Raw genomic sequence first — 27,544 nt, forward strand, 5'->3', positions numbered from 1 at the left:
GATGAAAATGGAACCAGTTCCAATAGATGGAATAACATGGATGCATCTTGACACCATACTCAATTTATATCAAGTTCAAAAACAGACTACAATTTTAGACATCAAAAGGTAGTTTGGGGCACTTGGGTGGATCAGGTGGTTAAGTGTCTGCCTTCAGCTCAGGTCATGATCCTGGGGTCCTGGGATGGAGCCTCAGTGTCTTACTCCCTGTGGCAGGATCTGCTTCTCTCTCTCCCTCTGCCTGTGCCCATCCCCTCCCTGCTGGTGCTCTCTGTAATTTTTTTTTTTTTTAAAGGTAGTTACATTTGAGGAAAATGATGATTGAAGAGAACAATGAGGAAGACATCTGAGGAGCTGGCAGTGTTTTTTTTTTTTTAACCTGGGTAGTAATTATGAAGGTGTTTGATAACTGAGATGTACATTTTTTAAAGTTTATGTACATTTTTAAAAATAAACTTTAAAAAATTTTTTAGATTTACAGAAAAATTGCAACAAAGAGAGCTCCCACATATCCCACACCTAGGTTCCCCTATTATCAACATTTTATATTGGTATATTTGTCACAATTAACAAACCAACAAACCAATATTGATATATTAACTAAATATACTGTTCAGATTTATCTAGTTTTCACCCAACGTCCTCTTCTGATGCAGGATTACATTACATTTAGCGGTCATGTCTCCTTGGCTTTAATAATATTTCAGACTTTACTGGGTTTTTTGTTTTTGTAAGATTTTTTTTTTTTTAGAGCAGTTTTAAGTTCATAGCAAAATCAGGAGGAAGCAGAGATTTCCCATATACTCCCTTCCCCCTCACATGCACAGCCTCCCCTACCATCAACACTCCCTATCAACATGGGACATTTGTTGCAACTGAACCACCCTGACAAATTAGGGATTATTCTCGGTGTTATCCATTCTAGGGGTTTGGGCAAACGTCTGAGATGGAGCTACCCTTAGTGTCATACAGAGTAGTTTCACTGCCCTAAAAATCCTGTGCTCCACCAATCATTCTTCTCTCCCCTTGAACCCCTTATCTTTTTATGGTCTTCACGGTTTTGCCTTCTCTAGAATATCATACAGTTGGAATCACACAGTTGGTAACCATTTCACATTGGCTTCTTTCACTCAGTAATATTAAGGTTTCTCTGTGCCTTTTGGGGGCTTGATAGTTCATTCCTTTTTTCCCATCGTCTGGATGTACACTCAACTACTGAAGGAAATCTTGGTTGCTTCCAAGATTTATCAATTATGAATAAAACTGCTAGGAATGTCCAGTGTGCAGGTTTTTGTGTGGATATGTTTCCCATCATTGGTTTTTACAATCAAAGAGCATATACGGTTTCTATAATCACAAAAATACTTTAGAAAGAAAATCAGTGCATTTGGTTATATAAGAACAGACAGACAATTGAAAGGAATTTTAATCGACTCATCACAAAGCACTGAGCAAGCAAAATAATGTTAATAGAAAATTTTAAATAAAATATTTAAAACAAAAACAGCAGTGCAGAAAACAGCATTAAAATGTTGGCATAATCACACACATTTTAACACTTCCACATTCTTTTTGGAATCCAGGCTTTTAAACTTGGGGAACATGTTGACTTATAGGAAAATAAAAGAATGCAGATGAACTGACTCTACAGAGTCACAACACAGAAAATTTCCCTAGAGTCCTATTGCCAGATAAGCAGTTATATGAATTTTAAAATCAAAACAATATGAATAATTCTTTGCTCTTTAAAGTAAGTATCCAAGAATTATACTAGAAAAATGTGCACATACTGAGCTGTATTTATATAATGTCATTACATTCTCTGGCCCATCAGGCTAGATACATTTATTTACTAACCTCAGTTATATATTACTCTTCGCTTTGTCAGAACGTTTGCCAGACTTCTCAGAGCAAGATATATCTTAAACATTCAAACATTTAAAGAATGTAACCACAGGAATCATCTAATCCAACTGGGGATCCATTTTGTTAATGACACTGATCCTCAGTGACAAGCGCACTAAAGGTGAGTAGCACAATCAGCATTTTCACACACTGAAATTCATGAAATGACAATAGTGCAACTATTATGTTTAACTGTAATTAAGTCTGAAGACAGGTATGTTTTTCAAAAGGATTAAAACCCTAAGCTACAGAATTGTGTTACATAAAAGGATATGGAAATCTTACTCATTCTTTACAATAAAGATGGGAGAGTCCTCTTAAAAATTAAAAATTCAAGACACTTTCTAAATACTTTCAAACTGAGTTGCTCTTGCCAACACCTATAAAGTGAGAATTTTGTGTACAGAATTCAGGAATTACCTTTAAAGGCAGGGCATGGAAATTATTTGCCTGTCTTTAAATTTTGCTATTTGCCTCTGATTGGGCATGAGATAATCCTGGTGCCAAAGTCTGCTTTATAAAAGATAAGTGGTCACATATCTGTGGAAACCACCTTGTTTTGTCAATGTTTTTATGTAGTAGGCATGTCATTTTCCAGTTATAGCTACAAAGTTTCATAATTAAGGATTCCAGTGCTGGACAGAATTTTTTTTGAATACCCAGATAATTTTCAACAAATTTCTCTCTCACTTTTTAATTCATAAGGAACAAAACTGATACAGGTTTATGTGTCTCTGTGTGCATCTTAGTATTTTTGTTTTGATATTTGTTAAATAGTTCACATTTAACAAATGTGTCTGAAGTCATCCACATAGTAACTGTTCTATAGTAGACACTGGGCTCAACTATTAAAATTGTATACAAGGAAATTAGGGGTGTTGCAGTATTTTGTTGCAAATAACTTGCCATCTGGTGTTGGGTCAGAAAATGCTATTTCGTCAGTCCTGAGAAAACAGCCAAACATGAAGCGGTTCCTAAAGAAGAGGAAAAGACAATTTAATCCTAAAGAAAAGACAATTTAACAATGAAATCAACTTAAAATTCTAATTATATATATATTTTTGTCTCCTTCAAGAAAAAGCAATTCATATATAAAATTTCAATTTCTTTAAATTCTCTTGATTACAATAAAAAATATTTTAGTAAGTGATAAAGTGATTTAATGCCTTAGATTTTAGAGGTGGAAGTCTAATGATACCATTTCACACATGAGCACACTGAGGTCCAGAAAAAAATTCTGCTGAGATGCAAAAGGAACCATTCAAATTATGTAGCTGACTCGAGAGGATCCATGGTAATGAGCGACAAACAGGCGGTAATATTGCTGACTAAAAGCAATAGTGCATTAAAACCAAAAACTCACCATCAACAACTTTAACCAACAACTATTCTCCTCAACCACACCACACACTCAGAGCTTAAAGGAGGCAAAAACTAACCTGCATTTTGACCACAACTCTCCTGACCCAGCTCAGCCAGGATTAAAAGTAATACAATGAAACGGTTAAAAGAATTCAACAGGGGGGATCCCTGGGTGGCGCAGCGGTTTGGCGCCTGCCTTTGGCCCAGGGCGCGATCCTGGAGACCCGGGATCGAATCCCACATCAGGGCTCCCGGTGCATGGAGCCTGCTTCTCCCTCTGCCTCTCTCTCTCTCTCTCTCTCTGTGACTATCATAAATAAATTAAAAAAAAAAAAAAAAAAAAAAAAGAATTCAACAGGGGCAGCCCGGGTGGCTCAGCGGTTTAGCGCTGCCTTCGGCCCAGGTCATGATGGGAGATCGAGTCCCACATAGGGCTCCCTGCATGGAGCCTGCTTCTTCCTCTGCCTGTGTCTCTGCCTCTCTCTCTCTGTGTGTGTGTGTCTCATGAATAAATAAATAAATAAAATCTTTAAAAAAAAAAAAAAAGAATTCAACAAAATTGAAGGAAATTCCATAAAGTAGCCAGTACTCTTCAGATTCTTCAATGCCATAAAAGACAAAGTAAGAAACTATTCCAAGTTAGGAAAGATAACAAAAGAGCTAGGACAACTATGCAATGTGATTCTGGCAGGAAAAAAAAATGCTATGAATATGAAGGACATTGGAGGTAAGTGACAAAACTGAAATATGGACAGTATGTCAGATAAAAGCATTCCATTAACATTAAATATCCCATATATGAGGACTGAAGTGTGCTTATGTAAAAGACTATCTTTGGTGTTAAGAAATTACACTGAAGCACTAAGGGCTAAAGGGACATCACGCACATAAATCAGAAAGCAAATGTTACAACTTGATGAATCTGGGCAAAGGTAAATAAGGGCTTTTTACTATTCTTGCTACTCTTTTATAGGTTTGAAGTGATTTCAAAAAATATAAAATTAAAGACTGGATTCAGTGAGAAGATAGATATAAGCATATGATAATATGTAATTTTGTACAAAGTTTATTGCTAAATTTCCTAGAATCCAAAGCAAAACATTGGTTTGATTAAACAGATCTTACTGTCTTTACAAGTGATAGCAGCTATGGAAAGAATTTCAGATCTGTGGGTTCGAGTCCTGTCATTTCATTTGCCTGTCAGTATAGATGTGTACTAATAATCCCCAGGTGAGCCTCAGTTGCCTATATCAAACAACTAGGAACAATATTCTACTCTTATGAGGATTAAACATATATTGCCTGTACAGACAAGAGAGAACTGAACCTAAGGCTCCTCATTACAGGATTGCTGCCAATTACCTGTATCTCCAACTCACAGATGTGAGAAGAGATGTGTTCTCAAATGAATGTTTTTATTTCTCTGTTAAAGGTAACTTAATTTTTTATTCATTATTGCTTATAGATAACCTATTGCTTTGGTACCCAAAGTATGATCTACAGACCAGCAACATTCTTCATCACCTCAGAGCTTATCAGGAATGCAGAATCTCAGGTCCCACCCCAACCGACCGAATCATACCTGCATTTTAACAAGATCCCCAGGTGATTCATACAGACTTCTAAGTTTGAGAAACATCAGACTAGACTGGTGGAACTAGGTTAGATACTGGTATTACCCATGCCAAATTTATGCATTCCTTAAAAAATATAGAAAATAGAGGTATTTCATCATTAACCATCAAATAAAAATCTTTTACAGACACTAATTTTTCTCACTGTTCCCCTTTATAAGGCATGTACAGGGGACTAGGATTATGGCCCAACACTGGATCCCACAATGGTCTTGGGTGTTCTTTCTTAAAAAGTGCATAGGACTCAAAAGGCTAGAATAGCACTACTCAAAGTGTGGTCACTGGATTGTAACCTCTTAACTTATGTATAGAAGTCGAGAGAGTAAGTTGTGTGAAACTCATTCAAGCAAACCTACATCAGGTACATTTACAAGCAAGAAGTAAGTTCATTTGTCACATTAAGAAACTTCAAGTAATTAAATGTTAGTTGAAAGTGTGCACCTGGGAGTTTAAAATGGCAAATCACTTATTTTTTACTGAGATACAATTCATACATCATAAAACTCTTAAAAGTGTACAATTCTGTGGTTATTCGTATACTCACACAACTGTGGAACTACCAATATCCGTTCCAGAACATCTCATCATCCCAAAAAGCAACCCTATACCTATCAATAGTCACTCTCCATTTACCCTGCCCTCAGTCCCTGGAAACTACTATTTTCTATCTATGGATTTTTCTGTTCTAGATATTTTCTATAAATGGAATCATACAATGCAGGGTCTTTTGTCACTGGCTTATTCCAATGAGCATACTGTTTCCAAGGTTTATCCATGTTGTAGTAGATGTCAATACTTCATTCCTTTTTATGGCCAAATAATATCCCATTGTGTTATTGTACAGAAATGCCACATTGTATTTATCCACTAATCATAAATTTGGTTGTTTACACTTTCTTGGCTCTTAAAAAAATAATGCTGTTATAAAACTTTATGTACTAGTTTTTTTTTTTTTTTTTTTTTTTTTTTTTTTTTTTTATTGGTGTTCAATTTTATGTACTAGTTTTTATATGGACACTTGCTGTCATTTCTTTTGAGTATATACCTAGGAGTAGAATTACTGGGTCATATGGTTAACAGTTTAGTTTTGTGAGAAACTACAGACTACTATTCCATAGCAGCTGTACCATTTTACATTCCTACCGGCAACATACAAGGATTCCAATTTTCTCCACAATATTTGTTCCTCACCAATACTTATTTTCCCTTTTTTAAAAAAAAATTTATAGTCACGTTAGTGAGTGTGAAGCGGTATCTCATCATTGTTTTGATTTGCAAATCCTCGATAGCAGCCATATATATTTCTTCTTTGGAAAACTGTGTATTAAAATCCTTTGCCCATCTTGAAATTGGGCTTTCTATTGCTGCACAGTAAGAATTCTTTCATATATATTGGATATACTAGACCCTTATGAGATGAATAATTGAAAAATATTTTCTCCCATTTTGTGGGTTGCCTCACTAATTCAGTTTTATATTTAGTTATATATATGAGTTATAGTAAGTCTTCGCTAATTACCTGATCACATACCAGTTCATGAATATGTGCAATTTCTGTAGTTCTTTTTATAAACTTATATTTTATTTGTATAAATTATATTTAGTACATGTTAACTTTTTTATATCTGCTGAGTCTAATAAAAATTTGGGCTTGTATCTTCCATTTTTTATTTTTCTATTTCACTTTCTATCAATTCATCTCATTTTATTAAAGTGTTGGTCTATAACTAAACTAGTTTTTCACTGCAGGTAGTTTGATTAGCACTGGGCTATAATGTTCATACTTGGAATGCTGTGCCCTAAACTGAGTGAGTACATCTAGTGGGGAGGGGGGGGAGTTTCCCCTCAAGTGCCAACACTTGCCTTTGCCTGACTTTGATAGTACTTAAACAGAAGTGTCTTAACATCATCCATCATTCCCTTTGACTCATGAGCCAGGAAAGGTTCTAGGAAAGCTAATCTGGGCCTAGATCCATTTTATGTTATTTGTTACCTGAGAGTATCTACCAATCGTCTTGCGATGCGCTTTCTTCGTTTCAACCTGAAGACCCAGATTCTACTTATTCCACATACTGCAGGCTGTGGCACATCTGAACATTGCCAAGCCCGGTGACATTCTTTAGAGCTTGCAGATTCTGGACCAGTTGGTTCAGAAAGGACACGGAAGGCCTGCAATAATGTACAGATGCATATAGAGCTAGCAATACAGTTGAGTTTACATTTCTCTTTAAAAATCATTCCTTAAACAAGACTTAAGTATCTAAAATTAATCGTATACCTTCACCAAAAATGTTAAAATTCTGGCGCTTTTTGAATTCTTATCCATTTATAGTGACACAATGCTTAAAAAAATACTAGTGACGTTGAGATATTCCCACATTCTAGTGTATTACATACCATTATGAAACTTCTTCTGATTAAAAAAATTATAAAAATCAGACTCTTCCTTTTAATATAGTACATAAAGCTCTCCCATTCTCTCCAGCCTAAACTATATGATATCCTAAGAAACTGATAACACTAAAGAAGATTTTTGCATATTAACTATAAAATTTGGTCAGCATTTAAGGACTTTTTTAAACTTCCTATTTGAAATAATGTATCCTTCACCCAGTTTCCTCTGTAACTAACCTAGAATACCAAAACCAAAATTAATACAGGTATTAACATAGGCATATTGTTCTATGTCATGGAGCAATTCATCATACCTGCATAATCATTTAAGCACCACCACAGCCAACCTGTATACAGAGCTACTCTATCATCTCAAAGATCTTTTGCTACCTCTGTATAACATACCCACCTTTCCCCCTTCACCATCTCTAAGCTCTGGCAACTTCAATCTGTTCTCTACCTCTATAATTCTGGTTTTTTTTTGGAGGATGTCATATAAATGGACTCATACATCATGTGACCTTCTGAGATTGGCTTTTTTTCACTGGTACCATGCCCCTGACATATATCCAAGCTGTTGCATATATCAACAGTTTGTTCCTCTTAATTGCTAAGTAATATTCCATTGAGTGAATGTACCAGTTGTGTAATCATTTGCCTACTGAAAAACACTTTCATTGTTTCCAGGCTACTACAAATAAAACTGCCATCCTCATTAGGGTATAGGGTTTTGTGTGGAGTAAGTTTTCATTTCTCTGGGATAAATGCCCAGGAGTAAGATTGCTGGGTCATACGAAAAACATAGGATTATTATTTTTTAATATTCTATTTAAATTCAATTTACATGATTAATTTTTTAAAGAAACAGTCAGGGAGCCTGGGTGGTGCAGTTGGTTGAGCCTCCAACTCCTGGTTTCAGATTGAGTCATGATCTCAGGGTCGTTAGATTGGGCCCTGCGCTGGCACCGTGCTCGGCGTGAGTCTGTTTTGGACTGTCTCCTCTCTCTGCCCCTCTCCCACTGTGTGTGCACACATGCTCTGCTCCCTCTCTCTGAAATAGATCTTTAAAAAAAAAAACAAAAAAAACCTGCCAAATGTTTTACAGTCTTAACATTCTATGTTCCCTCCAACAATGTCCAAAAGACCTAGTTTCCTTGCATCCTTCCCAGCATTTGGTATTGTCACAATTTTTTTAGTGTAGCTGCTCTGATAGCTGGGTACTTAATTTTTACCATCAAGAAAACTGCTTTTGAAATAAAAAGAAGAGAATATGTTGGCTATATTTGCCTATCATCACTACATATACAGTCTACTTCTTTAAAATAAAAGGGCAAATTGATCATTAATACAAACCAGCTATTTTTTTGCCCCAACTGTTGATAAGCACACATGAGACTATATTATGTGTGTACATACATATGTGTGTGTGTGTATATATATATATGTGTGTGATTTATGTATGTGATATATGTGTGTATATGCACACACACATATATATATAAAAAGAGAAAATATGAAAGAGCAATAAAGAGAGTAGAAATGAGGGGCACCTGGGTGGCTCAGTCAGTTATGTGACTGGCTCAGGTCATAATCTCAGGGTCTTGGGCTCCCCACTCAGCCAGGAGTCTGCTTCTCCCTCTCCCCTCTGCCCCTTCCCCACTTGTTTGTTCTCTCTCTAATACATACATATAATCTTTAAAAAAAAAAGATAGAAGTGAGAGGAGAAAGGGAGGCACTTACACAAAGGTGTAAGATAAATTTATGTTATCTTTATACATATTTATGTATATGATTTATGTTAATATCTTTTTAAGACATTTTAAGACAATATTTTTAAAAGGTAGACGACATCAGTGTGTGATACTATAAAGTCAGGTAAAAAAGAACACACTTGAACTATAATTCTCTGTAGCTAAAGATTATACTGTAATCATCTTGAAGGCAAAAATTGTATCTCTTTATTCTAGAATAAAAGTTGGCAACTTTTAGGTTCTTTGGGCCATGTGATCTCTGTTACAAAAACCAACCACAGATGATATGGAAATAAGCATAGCTGTGTTCTAATAAAATTTTATTTATAATACAGGGTAGTGGGCCAAACTTGGTCCAGGGGCTGAAGTTTGCCAACTCCTTGTCCAGAACATTGCTAATTAGCACCTAATATAGATTCTAATTAAGGAACAATAATTATTTTGCCAAATATATTAACCTGCACTAAATCACATGTACAATATCTGGGCTCTATAGATTTGCTTATTTAAAATCACTGTATTTTATAGTCCAGGTATGGAAATGACCACATGAACATAAGACTGACTGACTTATTCTTACATATGACAAAATGCCAAATATAATAGAACTAAATGACTTCAATTATTGATATGGCCAAGGATACTTTTGGAGGTGGAAAAAGTCATTAATTGACTTTTAGTCAATTAGTGCTTGAGATTTCACCCAACTACGTTTTTGCTCACACATTACACTAATAATTTAAGACATATACCATACCTGTTTGATGGGCTCTGCAATTAAACACCCAACTACTTTCTTATCATCAGATATGAAGAGAAAAGTCTTGGTTTTGTTTGGACATCTGGGAACAACTTGGTGGAAGCCCAATTCATTATCAACAAGTTCTTGGACATCTTCTACCTAACGATGTTAAAAACCAAAAGAGATTAACTTGTTTTAAAAAGAATAGAAACTAACTATATATATATTTAATAAATATATAAAAATCTATGTTTATATATACAAAATTTGTGATTACTATCATTTTAGCTTTTTACCTCTATTTCCTAAAATTTACACACTCCTCAAATTACTTTACTATTGATGCATGTATCTGCCACTTTGGAAACAGGGTTTGAAAAACATATTTTACAGATCACTTTCAACAGAAAGAAATGCAGACTCCTGGGGGAATTAGGAGTGGAAAGTGCCAAAACAGATTTTGTTTCAGCTTTATCCAATGTTCACTGGGGGCTCAACATCTAGCCCAAGAAACAAACACCACCACTAGAGAAATATATTCTGGGGCCATTAATGTCTCAATATTGAAAAGTTTAGTTTATTTTTCCAAGTAAAAATGAAGGTAAAGGATAAAACAGATAACTGTTTTCTTTAATCTTTGACTGACACTTTGTCTTATAATTCCAAATTTAGTTTTATATAAACCACTATGGAAGTCATCCCTGCATGAGCACCAAAGTGGATTAGCTCTCAGGAAAGGTGTTTTATAAGTCAAACTACGTTGATTTCTTGGTGAGAGGAGAAAGAGGGAGTAGGAGGAGAACAAGGATTAAAAAACAAATGCTCCATACCTTTCTGATAGCATAACTTGGATCATGTGGCAGGACCAACACAATTTTCCCATCCCAAAACTCTGCTACAACACGTTCTTTTTTCCAGCCCTGACCAAAGGAAAAAAGTCACAGTTTAATTTGAAGAGGGGGGAGAGAAACATTAAATAGTCTGGAAAGAACAAAAAGATGAACAATGAAGGATATGAAAAAAGACACAATTTATCTAAAGGGATACGAAAAGGGAAATAAAAGATGCCTAAAATAAAGTGCCTGTCCTCAAGAGCTGACACTCTAGAAGGAGATATGTACATAATCCACTACAAAATAAAGCAAAATCAATTAAAGAGCCCTTCATAGGAATATATAGGAAAAAAAAAAAGATGAATTATTAGGAGTAGGAAGGTGGAAGAGGGCTAAGATAAGCAGTTTTAATAAACCACACTAAAATATAGGAAAAAAGATAATCCACTTGAGTAGCAGGCACAAATCACAAAGGCCAACAATAGAATGTATTGGAGTAGAAAGGTGCTTTATAAAAAGGTGGAACCTCTCTTAACAGAAAAGAAAAAGCCTGCAGAAGCCACAGAAAAGCGTTTTTCTAATCCTATCTACAAGAAAGAAAGTAAAGTGAGGAGGTTCAGGGAAGTGGAGTCTCCTTAACTCTTTAAGTTTTGTATTCTAAATTGTTCAGCTCTGCTCAAAAGGCTAGAGTTGACGATGAAGGGTGTTCACTCAACCTAGAACAATACTTCTATTAGGATAGAAAGTTTGAAATAGCACTTTTATTAAAAGTTAACTTTTAAATATCATCAACCTCAAGTATAAAGACAACACAACTGCAGATGGTATTTATGGATATACAAACCTTTCAATGTTTAAGCAAAAGAAATGTATCTTTTAAAGCAGTTTTACTTTTAGAACAAATTGAAAGCCTATTTTTTACTTACTGTGTATTTGATTCCCTCCAGAAATCTGTGGTGATGCCTAACATGCTGCAGTTCATCTTCAGGGTTGGAGGCAGTATAGATCATGCCACAGGACTTACACACAGTGGTTCCAAAATGTTTCTGACCTGCATCCTGTAATTGGGAAAAGAAAAAGTCCATCTTAAACATATCACAAATAGCTCTGTATTTAGTTCATGTAACCATTCATTCAAATTTCTCCCTAATTCTTCTTTTGTGCTGGTACGAGTAAAATACTAAATGAAAGTCTGGTTACTATATCCTCTTCCCCCATCTCCTAAACAAAATGGAATGAGAAGAGAACTTGATGAAAGAAATGAATTTCTATTTATTATACCATTTTAATGGTATAAAAAAAAAGAAGATTCTTTGGCAGACCCACAATTTTAGAAGGAATCAAATTAAATCATAAAGATAATAGCTAAGATAAATAATAGTTTCTTTACTAAGATCTTAAATCTGTTTCAAAGAGGCAGGGGAAAAGTCTTGTTTCAAAGAGGCAGGGGAAAAGGCCTTGTTTCAAAGAGGCAGGGGAAAAGTCTCAGGACTTATATATTTATCATATAGTATTTTTTCCTTAAGTGATTAAGAATATTAAAATTATTTGCTGCAAGAGTTGATAAAAAATATAATATATAATAAAAGTTCAGAAAAAGCATAAATTCATGAATACAGGAAAGTCAGGAATATTCCATTTTTTGGCTTATTAACTTCCATTCTATCTCATGAGGTATTGTTTAATGCTACTGAAAATACCAAGTTCCGAATGAATACAGGGGGACTGGGAAACTTTTTCTGCAAAAGCCCAGACAGAAAACATTTTAGGCTTTTTTTGTCTCACATTCTTCTCTTTTTCTTTTTTCCAACCCTTTAAAAACATAAAAGCTATTCTAAGCTTATAGGCCATTTGGTCCACGGCCATAATATGCCAAACCCAAGTCTAATACAGTGTAGCTATTATCATTAAATATTCTGTGGATCAACAAGAATTGTCCTTATATGAAGACCACTCATTCATCAACATTTTACTAAATTACTAGCATTGTCCAACATTATGAGTTTGAAAATCTACTTGACTATCTTTAAATGCTATCACTACAACAAAGCTGGCATTTACAAAACTCAGAATGTCTGTAAACCATGTTAACTATGCTAAGACAACATGTCTAAGCCACATGCACAAGAGAAGCTGTTTTAAATTTACTCACAATGATGAGCTGGTCTTCTGTTTCTTTATTTGTATCCCTGGCATTAGTACTTTTCTGCATGTTGATCTGTTTCAAGTTAGCAGATATAACGGATCCCACAGAAGACTGTTCTTCAACTAAAGATCTTTGAAATGAAAGTTAATAAACTATTACTATATTATTTAATTACTTGATAAACTAAAAATGTCGGAGGAATTACAATGAGAATAGATATGTACATATTTGCAGAGCACCTTGCAATTTTTATTGCTCTATTGACAGTAACTTGAAGTAACAGGGTTCAGAATAAGAAACCTGAAGCCCAGAGAGGATCAGTAGTTTACTCCAAGTAAATTAACTAGTAAAGAATGGCAGTTAGACACAAATCCTCATCTTCTAACTCCAAGTCCAAGGGACCCTCATTAATACTACCAGATGCACATATGCAGTCACAAGTTTACTTCTCTTAAAAAGTGATTTTTTTTTTTTTTTTTTGCTTTGCCAACTTTAGGGCAATGTTTACCCATGTAGACATAAAGAAATTCCAGTAGCAGCAGAGCAAATAAGTAGATTCTATTATTGAACTTCACAGTTCCACAGGACATCAGCCACCAGGAATATTATGATCCAACAGCTCTACTTGGGCAGCTGGGTGAGGCTAACATATTCACTGGTCCTCATACCTAATGCACCACCCCACTAGTCTCAAATGCTTAGGAAAAAAATATTTTGGCTGGATAGATGGTGTTGAGACAACCTGTTCTCATTAGGAAAGAATGTTGGGATTGGCTTACAGAGGTTGTAAACTGGAGGCTCTCAGGCCAAATCCAGCTAGCAGGTATGTTTTGATTGGCTTACACAGTGTTCAAAACTTTGGATTAGCTACCAATATTTCAATACCTAGAGATTTCACTTAAATATGTGTATTTCCAATATTGCAAGAGCCACTGTAAGATCACCAGACCATTCTTTCTTCAAAGAATGTAATTAACACAGCAGTGCATGTGTTTTTAGATGAGGTATACATTCTTCAGTTGGTTCCACTCTTCACCCAATCTCTGAAGGCCCTGAGTTATAAACTTGTCTTATCATCAAAGACCCTGGTTTTCCAAGGACCAAAGGAATAAAAATCTGTGGAGAGTAAAGGTAAAAGAAAACTGGCAAGGAAAAAAGGTGCCCAAAGTAAGAGATTCAGAAAAAACAAGTTAAACACACACACACACACACACACACACACACACACACACACAGGGAAAAAAATCTGTCCAGTGCTTCAAGACTAAGCCAAGCTATCCTGTATTTGACTAGAATGTCTTTCAAATTGACTTGACATTATGGTAAGAAATATATTTTACATTTTGACCAATACAGAAATATACATAAAACTAAAAACCAAGAAGTTTCACTAAATAATTTACTGTAAATAAATTACTGTGAGAGATGCATTATTCCACTTTAAAGATTCTGGATATGATGGTTTAAAACTGCTTGGACAAACCACCTATGGTACATGCCCATAATATAAAACACATTCTCTAGTTGCTTGGCCCTCTCCTGTTCCTTTACTAAGGAACTCCGCTCTTCCCATCCCTGCACATATGACCACAATCTCTTTATTTCTATCTTAGTAATTTTAATACTTCATTACATGCATTCATTTAAATGCCTGTCTTCTTCCAACCATAATAACTTCCATGATAGGACAATATTTTATCTTCACAGCTCCAAAACTCAGTAATAGTTCAATACCGTGTAGTTCTCTATAAATGTCTGCCAAAAGAGTAAACAAAGAGCCTGGAGAATCTGTAACCTATCTAAAGTAAAAGTCATAGGTTAATCCACAAGAGAATGAGGAGATCTGACCTTTGGGTCCTGCATAAAGAGAAATTTCAAATAATTTAACCAACCATATCCTAATATCTCCTTAGGCTAGATTAAATTAGTTTATACACTGTTATCAGGAAATTGTGGTAGGTTTCAATCCTCAATGAATAGTTATGAAAGACAGAAATTGGAAAAAAATGGAAAGGTGCAAAAACCTAGAAATATGGCCTTTAAAGAGGGAAAGTTGCCCACCCAACCCAATCTCAGTTAATTTATGGTGAGGTGCTCTGAAAAGTAGAACTTAGCTACAAGCTCCTTGCTCAATACCTCTAGTTATTTATCATCAAGTGGAGAGAGAAGGACCAAAGCCACTCAGGAAGATGTTAAGGCTATAAGAAACATCTTTTCCAGAGCTTTCCCATCTATTCTGTTCATACCCACCCATTCCTAAGATAGCAGCAGCTTCAGCTGGGATTTATAACAGCACTGAGCTGCTATAAGTTACTCCTCTCACCAGTTTCCTAGTCTATAAAATGGGGGCAATAATAATGGTACCTACATCAGGAGGTTGTAAATGCTCGTCAAACATTAACATTAATATGTAGTCACCCGGTAAAGGCAATATAGCTGAATGGGCTTTAATCCAGATACAGATTCTAGTCATGGCTGCTAAGAGCTGTTGCACCTCAAAGCTGTGCAATTTTAACTGGATTACTATCAGTTTCCTTAACTGAAAATGGAATCATTAATAGGATCTACCTTCTAGGTTGTTTTAAGAATCAAATGAGATAAACGATATAAACTATTTCTTATGGGCTAGGTACTGTATAAAAATGCTAGCAATATGGGGCACCTGGGTGGTTCAGTTGGTTAAGCTTCCGCCTTTGGCTCAGGCCATGATCTCAGAGTCCTGGGAATGAGCCCCGCATCAGGGTCTCTGCTCAGCAAGGAGTCTGCTTCTCCCTCTCCTCCTCCCCTTTGCTCGTCCTCTCTTACTCTCTCAAATAAATAAAATCTTAAAAAAAAAATAATTTAGCAATTATTATTGCTCAAACCCATGAAGATTTTTCCCTTCTCTCAACCCTTAGGTTCTTACAAAGTTTCTATGAGAGGGCCTGATTTCATCTTATTTTCAATATCCCCTTGGTGGGGAGGTCTAAAAATACTCTCCCAATTAAATAGTGCAAGAAAGAAAGATACCCAGAGAACTCAAAAAAATTTTTCTAAAGATTTTATTTATTTATTCATGATAGACAGACACAGAGAGAGAGAGAGAGAGAGAGAGAGAGAGAGAGAGAGAAAGGCAGAGACACAGGCAGCGGGGCTCCATGCCAGGAGCCCAATGCGGGACTTGATCCCGGGACTCCAGGACCACGCCCTGGACCAAAGGCAGGTGCTAAACCGCTGAGCCACCCAGGGATCCCTGAGAACTCAAAATTAAGTAAACTTTAAACACTGAAACAAGAGCCATCCTTACCTTTTTGTATTGACTGAAGACACACTGAAGATAGGATAGACAATGGACTCAGGAGAAACTGGTCAGGGGGAAAATGACAATAATTATATTAGAAAATAAACTCAAAACTTTAAATCATAAAATTTTAAAGGTTAATATGATAAAAATATCCCAATCACTTCATTTCAAGACTTAACAAGTAATCAAGGCTGTATGGTATTGTCAAAAGGACTAGATCAACAGAACAAAATAGCCCCAAACAGACCCCCGCAAATACAGCCAACTGATTTTTGACAAAGAGACAAAAGTAATTAAACAGAGAAAGGATGGGCAACAAATGGTGCTGGAACAATTGGACAGTCATATGCAAAAAATCCTGGCAACACTTTTCCATAAAAATTAACTCAAAATGGGGGGTTCCTGGATGGCTCAGTGGGTTAAAGCATCTGGCTCTTGGTTTGGGCCCAGGTCATAATCTCAGAGTTGTAACATCAAGCCCTGCTTTGGGCTCCATGCTCAGCTTGTCCCTCTCCCTCTGCCCGTCTCTCTCTCCCTCTCAAATAAAATCTTAAAAAAAAAAAAAAATTAACTCAAAATGGATCACAGATCTATATGCAAAATGTAAAACTATATAACTTTTAGAAGAAAACATAAGAGAGGGACGCCTGGGTGGCTCAGCGGTTGAGCGTCTGTCTTTGCCCAGGGTGTGATCCTGGGGTCCTGGGATCGAGTCCCACATCAGGCTCCCTGCATGGAACCTGCTTCTCCCTCTGCCTGTCTCTGCCTCTCACTCTGTGTCTCTCATGAATAAATAAATAAAATAATAAAAGAATAAATAAATAAGAGAAAAATCCAGATGAACATAGATTTTTTTATGTTATGGGTATGTTTTTACATATAACATCAAAAACACAATACATGAAAGAAAATATTAAGCTGAACTTTATCAAATTTAAACATTAGCCGTGATGGTAAGGGATCCCAAGATGAAATGCAGACTGTGACAAGTGAATCTAACTGTATCAGAACTGTATGGGATAACTGCAATGAAAGAAGTATGGGAAGAATGGGCAGCTGACTTGACAAAACTGTGTTTTAACTAGAAGTTAGGAGGCTAAAGACAAAAGGACTGAAAATATACTCTTAACTGGTATATATTTCTTACAGGAGTGTGAATTAACAATTCTGAAATTATTGTGCAGGTGTAGTGGGACTGAACAATTAAATGGGTGGATGGTGAACAGTAGGAACCAGGTTTTCCACCGTCTGTGGGAAGCTATGGATAAATAAGCAAGGAAGGGATACACGTTATGGTACTGGATTAGAGTCAGAGACATTAGGTTTGAACTTGTATTTAGTATCTGTACAGATGGAGAGACATAAGAACAGCTACAGACATGTGTGTTTACGTGGGTTTATATGGGTTAGTATATATACATCTAGTTCCTAGTTTCGTCTGCTGACAGGGCATAGAAGCAATGACACACCGGGAACAGTGAGCACAAGTTCAGATCTTGGTTTCTAAATAGAAACCCAACGGAATTAGTTTCCTTGGAGAAATGGCTGATTCTAGGACTGGGGCAGGGGAAATACAAGATGAGCCCGGAGCACCCTGAAGTGCCGGAAAGTAAAGAAGCGTTCAAAAAAACAAAAGGATGGGACATGCCAAAGAGAAGGACCTGAAAAGACCTTCTCATGGTCAAAGCTAGAACAATCTGAACAGTAGAATAATGTAGTATGCCATTATCACCCAAAATAGAAAATATTCATGTGTCCCTACTAGTAAGTATCCATGAGTCCATTTATTTAAAGATCGAATAAATAATGAGAAGAGAAAACATTTCTTTATAGAAGAATGCCAAATAAAATATGCAAGTAATTCTCCCTCCAGATGATGGAGCTTAAAATCCCCTCCCTGAAAGGATGGGCTAGACTTAGTGATTTACTTCCAAAGAATAGAGTATGGAAAAGGAATACGAGGGCAGCCCAGGTGGCTCAGCAGTGGTGTGGTCCTGGAGTCCCGGGATCAAGTCCCACATCAGGCTCCCTACATGGAGCCTGCTTCTCCCTCTGCCTGTGTCTCTGCCTCTCTCTCTCTGTGTCTCTCATGAATAAATAAAACAGAAAGAAGAAAAGAAAAGAAAAGAAAAGAAAAGAAAAGAAAAGAAAAGGAAAGGAAAGGAAAGGAAAGGAAAGGAAAGGAAAGGAAAGGAAAGGAAAGGAAGAAAGGAAGAAAGGAAGAAAGGAAGAAAGGAAGAAAGGAAGAAAGAAAGAAAGAAGGAAGGAAGGAAGGAAGGAAGGAAGGAAGGAAGGAAGGAAAGAAAGAAAGAAAGAAAGAAAGAAAGAAAGAAAGAAAGAAAGAAAGAAAAGGAATAGGAAAAAACTGCAAACCTGATCTTAATCAAATGACAGGTTAACATCATCTGTAATGTCATTTGGATATCAGTACTCCCTCCCAACTAAGTGTGGTGAGAAGGGTACTTCCCCTTAGTTGCATTCTTCCCCAAAACCGGAAGGTCCAGTCGATTGATGAGACAAGGATCAGACAAACCAAACTTTGGGCCACTGTATAGGATAACTGGCCAATTAGTACTCAAGAAGGTCAAATCATGAAAAACATGGAACAAGCAAAAGACTGAGTAAATGTCAGAGCAGAGGAGATAAACGAGACATAACTAAATGCAATGTGGTACCCTGGACTGGATCCTAGAACAGAAAAATGCCATTAATGGAAAAACTGGTGAGCTCCAAATAAAGGCTAGCATTTAGTTAATAGTAATGTACTAATAACATCAGTCTCTTAGTTTTAACATACGTGCCATGGAGATAGAAAATGGTATAATGGGGGGAAATAGGGTGAGAGAGATCCAGGAGCTCTCTGCATTTTTTTTTAAAGATTTTATTTATTTATTCATGAGAGACACAGAGAGAGAGAGAGGCAGAGACACAGGCAGAGGGAGAAGCAGGCTCTATGCAGGAAGCCTGATATGCGACTCAATCCCAGGACTCCAAGATCATGCCCTGAGCCAAAGGCAGACACCCAACCGCTGAGTCACCCAGGCGTCCCTCTGCACTGTCTTTTTAACTCTTCTATAAATCTAAAATTACTGCACAATAAAAAGCCTATTTTAAAAAAAGGACCAGGCATGCCTGACCAGTGGCTCAGTCATTAAATGTCTGCCTTCAGCTCAGGGCATGATCCCAGAGTTCCAGGACCCAGTCCACATTGGGCTCCCTGCAGGAATCTGCTTCTTCTTCTGCCTATGTCTCTGCCTCTCATGAATAAATAAATAAATCATCTTTAAAAAGAAAATAAAAAATTTTTAAAATTTAAAAAAGGACCAAAGTTAAAATAGCAGTTGACTAGAGAAAAATATATTGCAAGTGGGTTATGTGGTAAAAAGCAAACTTTTAACTTTCCATTGAAAAATAAGAGCCCGTTTAAAAAAGAAAAAGAAAAAGAGCCCGTTCTCTAGATAAAGACAAGACAGGTCTGATCTGCTGTAGGTAAGTTACTTAACATAAGTTTGTTTCCTCTACTATAAAATGCATATACAAATCCATTTCCAAGGGTTGTTGTGAGAAAAGATAAATTGTAATTAAGTAATAAACTTTTGCCATTTGTATACTACCTTTATCAATTTTGCCATATCCTTATACCATCTGTATTATTTTTTATTCATTAGTTTTCTTTAAATGAACTTAGTGTAGTGAAATAAATTTATTAAAAAAAAACTTTATAAATACTGTAAAGAGAAAGCCATTATTGTTCTGTTACATGTTCTATTATATCAGTAATAGCACAACCCATGTGAAGCCTGACACATACTAAAACTTAGCACTGCCTGGTACCTATTCAGCACCTAGTAAACATTAGTTATTAGCAGTGTATCTCAGAATTATCATTATTGACAATTCTTCTATATATATCATTAGATCCTCTTAAGGACTATTGTTCCAGATTATGCTTTTAGTTTTATCTTTGTTTTCTTCCTACGAACTGCAGTTTTCTCACTTCAATCAACATATATACTCCTAGGATTTTCATTTATTTCCAAACTTACAGATATAACCAACAAAGTAAAGTGACCAAGAATCTGGTTGGTAAAACAAAATGTTAATTAACCTCTTTATATATTCATAGTTTAGTAAATACTGTTTAATCGAACAATGATACCACAAGTTAGTAATGGGATTTCGGAAGAGAAATATAAAAATGAAGACTAACCTCTTACTTTAGAGCTCTCCTCCCTAGATCACATAGCTAATTAGTGGTAGACCTAAACAAAATCCCAAGGTTCCTGATGCCCAATTCAGTGTCCTTTCTATGGCTTTGTAAATTATCTTACAATAAGGCTTTGATCACAAATATGTAACACAAATTGTTTTTACTCCTTCCTATAATTTTGGGTAAGATAAGTAGGTTAGGTGTGATGAGAAGACTGCGTTTTAGGGAGCTTAAGTAACTTGACCACATCTCATGAACCAATCATACATCCGTATTTAAAATTCCTGCCTAACATCTCCGGCTCTCCTCTGTCTCCCTTGTTTTTAAAATGCACCATGTTGCTTATCAAAGAAAAAGGTGTCACTGAGATAAACACAAAGACACAAACATAAGCACACCACATACTTGAATAAAAAAAAAACCAACACAGTATTGTATATAACTGCATATTGACTCATGTAATGAATTATCACTCTAAATAAATAAACTCATTTTGAGAAGTTTTCTCTTACTTACCCGCCTTGTTTTTACTGAGAGAATCCTCTGAAGGAAAACACGCATTTTCATTAGGTTTACATTCTCTTAAAGAAACTACTCCACCAAATGAGTCCTGAAATAATGAATAGAGAAAATTAAAGGAAACCTATAATTCTTAATTATTTTCTATCTCATGAATGAATCCCAATAGATCTATTTCTAAAACAAAATATCTAGTTTATTATAAATTACACTTCTAAACTGATTTTAAATCCTCAATTTTCAAACTACTTTAAGGATAATTTCCCCTAAATGTACATAACCTTTCAAAAGAGAGTGGGCATATTTAATACTGTAATTTGTAAAAAAAAAAAAAAAAACTGTAATTTGTCATCCTGTCAAAAACGTATTACACGTTTGAAATATAATATATAATATCAGGAAGTATATTATATACTTATATTTTATCAGGAAGTATAAGATATACTTCCTGATAAAGATGGTAGAATGACGATTATAAAACATCCTTTCTATGATCATGAAATTAAAAAAAAAAAAAAAGTAAAAATGGCAAAAAAAATTTCCCGAGCAGCTACCAAACTGGAAGGGACAGCCTGTCATAAGCCTTAAAAAGACAGCCAGGGGGATCCCTGGGTGGCGCAGCGGTTTGGCGCCTGCCTTTGGCCCAGGGCGTGATCCTGGAGACCCGGGATCGAATCCCACATCAGGCTCCTGGTGCATGGAGCCTGCTTCTCCCTCTGCCTGTGTCTCTGCCTCTCTCTCTCTCTGTGACTATCATAAATAAATAAAAATTAAAAAAAAAAGAAAAGACAGCCAGGGACACCTGGATGGCTCAGCACGTGATCCTGGAGTTCTGGGATGGAGTCCCACAACAGTTCCCCATGAGGACCCTGCTTCTCCCTCTGCCTGTGTCTCTCATGAATAAATGAATAAAATCTTAAAAAACAACAACAAAAACAGGCAGCCAAAGAAAGAAAAAGAACTCTCTGGAGTAGCTGAGAGGCTTCTACATCCCACTTGTTGGGCAGCAGCAGGGAAGGGGGAAAAAGTAGAAAACATTTTGAAGTATTTCACTAACACTACTAATTTGGTAAGACTCAGAAAATACATATAGCTTGGGAGGAAAGGAAAAAAACCCTTTTCTTTCTTTTTTTTTTAAAGTTTTTTAAAATTAATTAATTTAATTTATTTATGATAGACATAGAGAGAGAGAGGCAGAGAACAGGAGGAGGGAGAAGCAGGCTCCATGTGGGGAGGCCGACATGGGACTCGATCCCGGGACTCTAGGATCGGGCCCTGGGCCAAAGGCAGGCGCTAAACCACTGAGCCACCCAGGGATCCCCAAAAACCCCTTTCAACTAAAGTAGAACTCCTATTCAAGACCATTATATCTCAGTAGAGATGGGACAATGCATCAGTTTACTATTATTTCTCAGGGCTCCACAGGGATTTGAGGAAAGATGATGTACTCTCTAAAGAAGACAGGATTCATCTTGGCTAGGAGAGAGGACTACTAGTAGTGATATTTAACTTGAGCAGAGAGCTCAGTTTCACAAACGTAAGGTGCACAAAAGCCCAGCTTCTCAAAGATTACTGAAAACTAGACAGAACTCAGTATCATGCCCCTTATAATGAAGTTCAGAGAAGAAAACAAGGCAGAGGGAGAGTGTAGTGGAGAATTCATCATGTCACTGTATAAAGGCTGTATCTTTATTACCAGATAGGGAGAATACTAACCAGGAGATGGATGGGTAGAAATGTGGACACCCTTCTCCCCCTGCCATTTTTACTAATTTGAGAATTCTAGCATGAATTGTGCATTTTTTAAAATTGAGGTACATTTATGCAAAATCCACAGATGTAAAATATACAATGATTAGTTTTGATAAAATTATACACTCATACCAATAAATCCAGTCAAGATATGGGGGTGTTTTTCGGCAGAAAAAAATAAGACAATTAGTAAAATCAGAATGTCATGGCTTAGCCAGCAATAACAAGATATAAAAAAAAAAAAATTCTTCTCTAAAATTTTTCTAAAATTTCCAAAATAATCTAGTACTTTAAATAATGACCTGAAACAAACAAAAAAAAATGCTCATATACTGAAAAACTACTACTTGTGTTGTTATTTCTACTTTCTAAAATACTACCAAATAAAAATTACTAAGCTTCCCCGGATTTTAGTAATTTTTAATGAAATGCATACCTTAATGCAAGAAAATGTAGGCTTCCTTAAGCCAAAAGAGAAAAGTCCCATTATCCCACCCATTATCCCACTCTGCCCCTAAATTCTTTATAGCGATTAAAATATAGTATTTGGCTTCATAAAAGCAGTCCGTTGGACTGTAAAGAAAATAAAAAGTTTTTAACCATGTTATATGTATTATGTATACTGAAGTTATTCATATAGTCAACTTAGTTTTTAAAGTGACATATTTGGTTTTCTTTACCTTTGTTAATTTCTCTTCATTTTTACTTCTTGTATGAAGCAACTCAATGTTTGGTTCTTTTTCTAGTAACAAGCTCTTTGGCACTTGCCTTGCAGTCTCTGCGTAAGAATCTTTGATCACTTTTGATATATTCTTTTCTGTGAGTTCCAGTAATGGCTTGTTTTCCAGAGACAATTTTCTAAGACAGGGCTTTTTTCTAACAAAAAATGCTGCTCCACCCTGGAGTGTAACTTGTGGTTTGACTTTTTGGCTTAGAACCCGAGGAGCATTCAGATTATCTTGAGCTGAATAGTAATTATTCTCTTTCTCTACAATTGGCTTATAGGCCACTCGATTTTGCTTGGAACTTTTAGAATTTTTTGATTGAGGCTTGATGCATTTGTATTTTGGTTGACATTTAGAAATTAAACTCTTTTGTGGCCTTTTAATCATCCTCTTGGAGCAGACTGGTTTTCCCTGAATTTTTTCTGTCACAACAGGAAAAGATTGGTCTTCATTATTACTTTTTAGACAAGTGGGTCGACTTTCTTTTATCAGCTTTCTCTCTAATGGGTTGAGGTACCACTTATCTTTCTTATAAAAGGATACAGTAGACATAGTAGATTTAAGTGGTGAACCTTGACTTGCAGATGGCAATCTGGTTTTAGTTGTTTCGGATGGATTTGAAAGGAAATGACTTTGCTGAGAGCAATGAACCTTCTTTTCATTGTTATCACTGTAATTTTCATCAGGTGATGGAAATGTATTTTCAGCAGAGTCCAAAATTAATTTCTTCGATGGAATGTCTGATAATAAGCTATGAAAAGAAATGAAGTACATTAGTATCATTTTGCTTCAATTTTATGCCAATCTACAACTAATAAACAACCATACTTGTCGATCATACTAAAAACAATACATTCTCTCTACCAAACATCCATCCATACACATTCTCTATTAGTTTACCAGGATTCTCAAAATGTGTCCATACCGAAGCAATGAAATATTTTTCAGAAGTAAGTCCCAACAACGCTTGCCAAAACAAACACTGTTAAGAAAGAACCTTTGACATCATGTGCGCATGTGCCTGTGTATATGCTTTAAGACCTATTTCTAAGTTTTGGCCATATACTTATAGCTCATCTGGCTTTACTGGCTACTGTGAGTCCCCTAAAAGTATTAATTCTAAGTAATAAACTGACTCCCTCAAGCTTGTTCTGTGGGGAATAATTTATACCCTGTTAGGACATGTACTAAGCACTGAGTAAACACACTTTCTAGGATGGCTCACAGAGGAGGAGTACTGTATGAAAAACACTTTGTAAATTATTATATAAGAAAAAGGAGCAAGGTAATAAAAGATTTGACATACATTTCCAAGTCATAGAAAACAGCTCTTTCTGATTCTCTCCAAAGACACTAAATAACTAAGGTTGAAAGCTTACAGTATTTCCAGATTAGAATTAGAATATAAAATGTTCCTATAACCACAAGAAAGGACAAGTGGAATAACAGAAATTTTAAGAAACAGAAAAGAGAATATAAGAAACACAAGGAGATGGATTTTTCTTTTTTAAGAGTTTTTACACACAGGATGAGACTCACTTGTCACAGTTCAAAGGCTGTTTCCTTTTTCTCAGAGTAAAAGCTGACATCTTCTTAACTGAACTCCTAAAAGCAATAGGAAAATTATAATAACCAAATTTATCCAATAACATATAAAAATCACTATATCAAATTATACTTGCAGAGTCTGAAAAAGCTTTTAGATGGGTGAAGGCAATTTTTAAAAAAGATTTTTATTTATTCATGGGAGGGGGGGAGAGAAGGAGAGACACAGGGAGAGGGAGAAGCAGGCTCCATGCAGGGAGCCTGACATGGGACTCGATCCCAGGTCTCCAGGATCAGGCCCTGGGCTAAAGGCGCTGAGCCACCCGGGCTGCCCGAGTGAAGGGTTTTTAAAAAGCAAATCACTTTAATAAACATTTAAACCACGAAGGTAAAAAAAAAAAAAAAGGGAAAAACACTTTACCATGGCAATGAAGAACAAGAAATAAAAGCAGAATTAGCACATCTGTTTCAAGATGGTAAATGATCCTACCAAGGAGGAAGCATTTTTTTTTAAAAACTCGATTTTAGGGCACATTTTCCCCCTTTGATTAACTTATACCAAGTTCAAATACTCTGCGGGGATATCTTTCTGTGATTTCCCTCGGCAGACCCTACACTTCCTTCACGCTCCATTTGACACATTTTCTTGTTGGTTTAACTGTCTTCCTCAACAGCCTGAATGCTCCATGAGGACAGAGGCTGTTTCTAGCTTTTTCTTCAGAGTTCAGCAAGGAAACGGGTTTGGCATAAGCACCTCCCAGCTTACTCCTGAGGAGCCTAGAGCAAGCCGCAGGTTTCCTAGTTCCTGAGATACGAGGACCTCCTTCGGCTGCTGAAAATAAACACAACCCTGCACGTTAATTCTCGAGCACCAGAGAGCCTGGTACGTTCCTTTCCCCTTCTTTCGGAGCAGGTATAATAATAGTAATTATTATTATTATTATTATTATTATTATTATTATTCACGAGCATGATTTCAAGGTTAAACAGGAAACCAGGGTCTCTGGAACTCAAGGTCGAACCGCGGCTGAAGAGAAGGTTCTTGTGAGGCTGAGTGAAGAAATGTGTGGCAGAAAAGCGCGCCTGTCCCCGAACCCAGTCATGGCAGAAAGAGACAAGGCAATCCTAAATCAGAAAGATGGAAACCCGCTGACCTCAGAGTGCGGAGAATCCCTTGCGTGGCTTCGGTCTCGAGCTGCTGAGGCGCCAAGCCCTGAGCTAGAGCTCGTTTTCCTTGACGTTCACCCCCACGTTCCACAGAATCCCCCGTGCTCCTCCGCCTTCCGCCCCACGCCTCCACCCCGCAGCCCCGCGCAGCACTTACCTGAGTCTCCAAGCCCGCAACCTCTCTTCGGCGGAGCCAGTTTCTCCTCCGCTGTATTCAAATTACCGCGCGCCCGTGAAGGTTGAAGCCGCTTGCGTTCTGATTCGCCGCTTTTCGGACCTTCCAAGGGCTGGCTCGCTGATTGGTCGCTCACTAGCACTTGCCCCGCCTACCCAGGAGGCGGTCTCCAGAATTCTCCCGCCCTGGGCAGGAGAAACGGTCTCTCCTGGCCTAGGGATCCACGCCTTCCATAATCCCTTGCGGCAGCGCCGGGCTCCATTCCCGAGGTCTGGTTTAGATGCATTCTGGGAATTGTAGTTTTCGGCAGAATAAAGGTACTCGCTTGAGGTCGAGGTGGATTCTGGGGTCACGTGGCTTAGCATGTTTTTGTAAAGTAGCCTCCGCAAGATTCTCCAGGCGGCTATCTTTCACATTTGAAACTTTGTTCATCAGCTTAACATTTTTATTAATTATTCATTAGATTCCTAGTTCTTTTTTTTTTTTTTAATTTTCCAACTTAAATTTAAAAATTAAATCATGGCACTAAACATCTGTAATGTGCCAGCCAGGCAGTCTCACGCGCTTTACTAGGTTTATTCCATTTACTTCTGAGATATGGATTATCGTTCTCATTTCACTGAAATGAAAACTGGGGGCCTGCAAACAATTAGTATTTATAGGAGATAGCTGAGTTCTTGCTCTGGGAAGCCGTAGTGTTCTTAAAGTACTCACGGGTTGTCAGCTACTGTTTATTCTCTGTGTCACCAGATCCTGCTACAGTCTTTGTTCATTTTTAGTTCTAAATAAATTTAGTTAAGGGATGCACTCACTTTACGTCATAGAACTAGTCTCTCGAGGGAAATCTGGGTGGCTCAATGATTGAGCGGCTACCTTCTGCTCAGGGTGTGGGACCCAGGAAATTTAACAGAATCCCCTACCCCTGGACAAGCAGAGCAGGACTGACTCTATTTTGGGCTGCACCTGCCTTGTGCTGACCTGCTTATTACTTAGGGCACTGCCCCGCCTTAATCAAAGACCAGGGCACACCCTAATCGGAAATCCTGCTCAGCGGACCAGCATGACTGTGCAACTTTCTGCGTATCCCATTGGCCACTGGCCCCTATAAAGTTGCTAAGCCTCTTCGTCTCGGGGTTCAAGTCCCTGCTCCGCTGCGTGGGGTATACTTGGACCCAGGTTCGGGCTTGTAATAAACCCTCGTGTGATTGCATCGGTGTCGGCTTGCATTGCATTGGCGGTTTCTCGGATTCGCGATCTTGGGCACAAGGGCGTGATCCGGAGGTGCAGGGATGGAGTCCAACATCAGGGTCCCCGTGAAGAGCCTGCTTCTCTCTCTGTGTGTGTGTCTCTGTCTCTGTCTCTCACGAATAAATAAATCCTAAAAAAGAATAAAAAGAACTT

The 27,544-nt window shown here is 36.9% G+C and overlaps 1 protein-coding gene across 2 annotated transcripts; it reads right to left on the minus strand.

The window, feature by feature from the left end:
* Positions 1-1,408: 1,408 nt before the first annotated feature.
* ESCO2 (establishment of sister chromatid cohesion N-acetyltransferase 2) lies at positions 1,409-27,506 on the minus strand. 2 transcript variants are annotated; one of them, XM_077868732.1, is made up of 11 exons: positions 26,126-27,506; positions 24,796-24,861; positions 23,212-24,007; positions 20,777-20,870; positions 16,054-16,111; positions 12,774-12,897; positions 11,548-11,679; positions 10,619-10,708; positions 9,804-9,947; positions 6,895-7,070; positions 1,409-2,879 (listed from the first exon to the last, which is right to left on the minus strand). In XM_077868732.1, the coding sequence occupies exons 2-11, from the start codon at positions 24,843-24,845 to the stop codon at positions 2,747-2,749; spliced, it is 1,797 nt and encodes a 598-aa protein (XP_077724858.1). In that variant the 5' UTR covers positions 24,846-24,861; positions 26,126-27,506; the 3' UTR covers positions 1,409-2,746. The 2 variants fall into 2 exon arrangements, with proteins under 2 accessions (XP_077724858.1, XP_077724859.1); XM_077868733.1 differs by lacking the exon at positions 26,126-27,506 and adding an exon at positions 25,956-26,106.
* Positions 27,507-27,544: the final 38 nt, after the last annotated feature.

This window comes from Canis aureus, chromosome 24, assembly GCF_053574225.1.
Source record: "Canis aureus isolate CA01 chromosome 24, VMU_Caureus_v.1.0, whole genome shotgun sequence".
Lineage (NCBI taxonomy): Eukaryota > Metazoa > Chordata > Mammalia > Carnivora > Canidae > Canis > Canis aureus.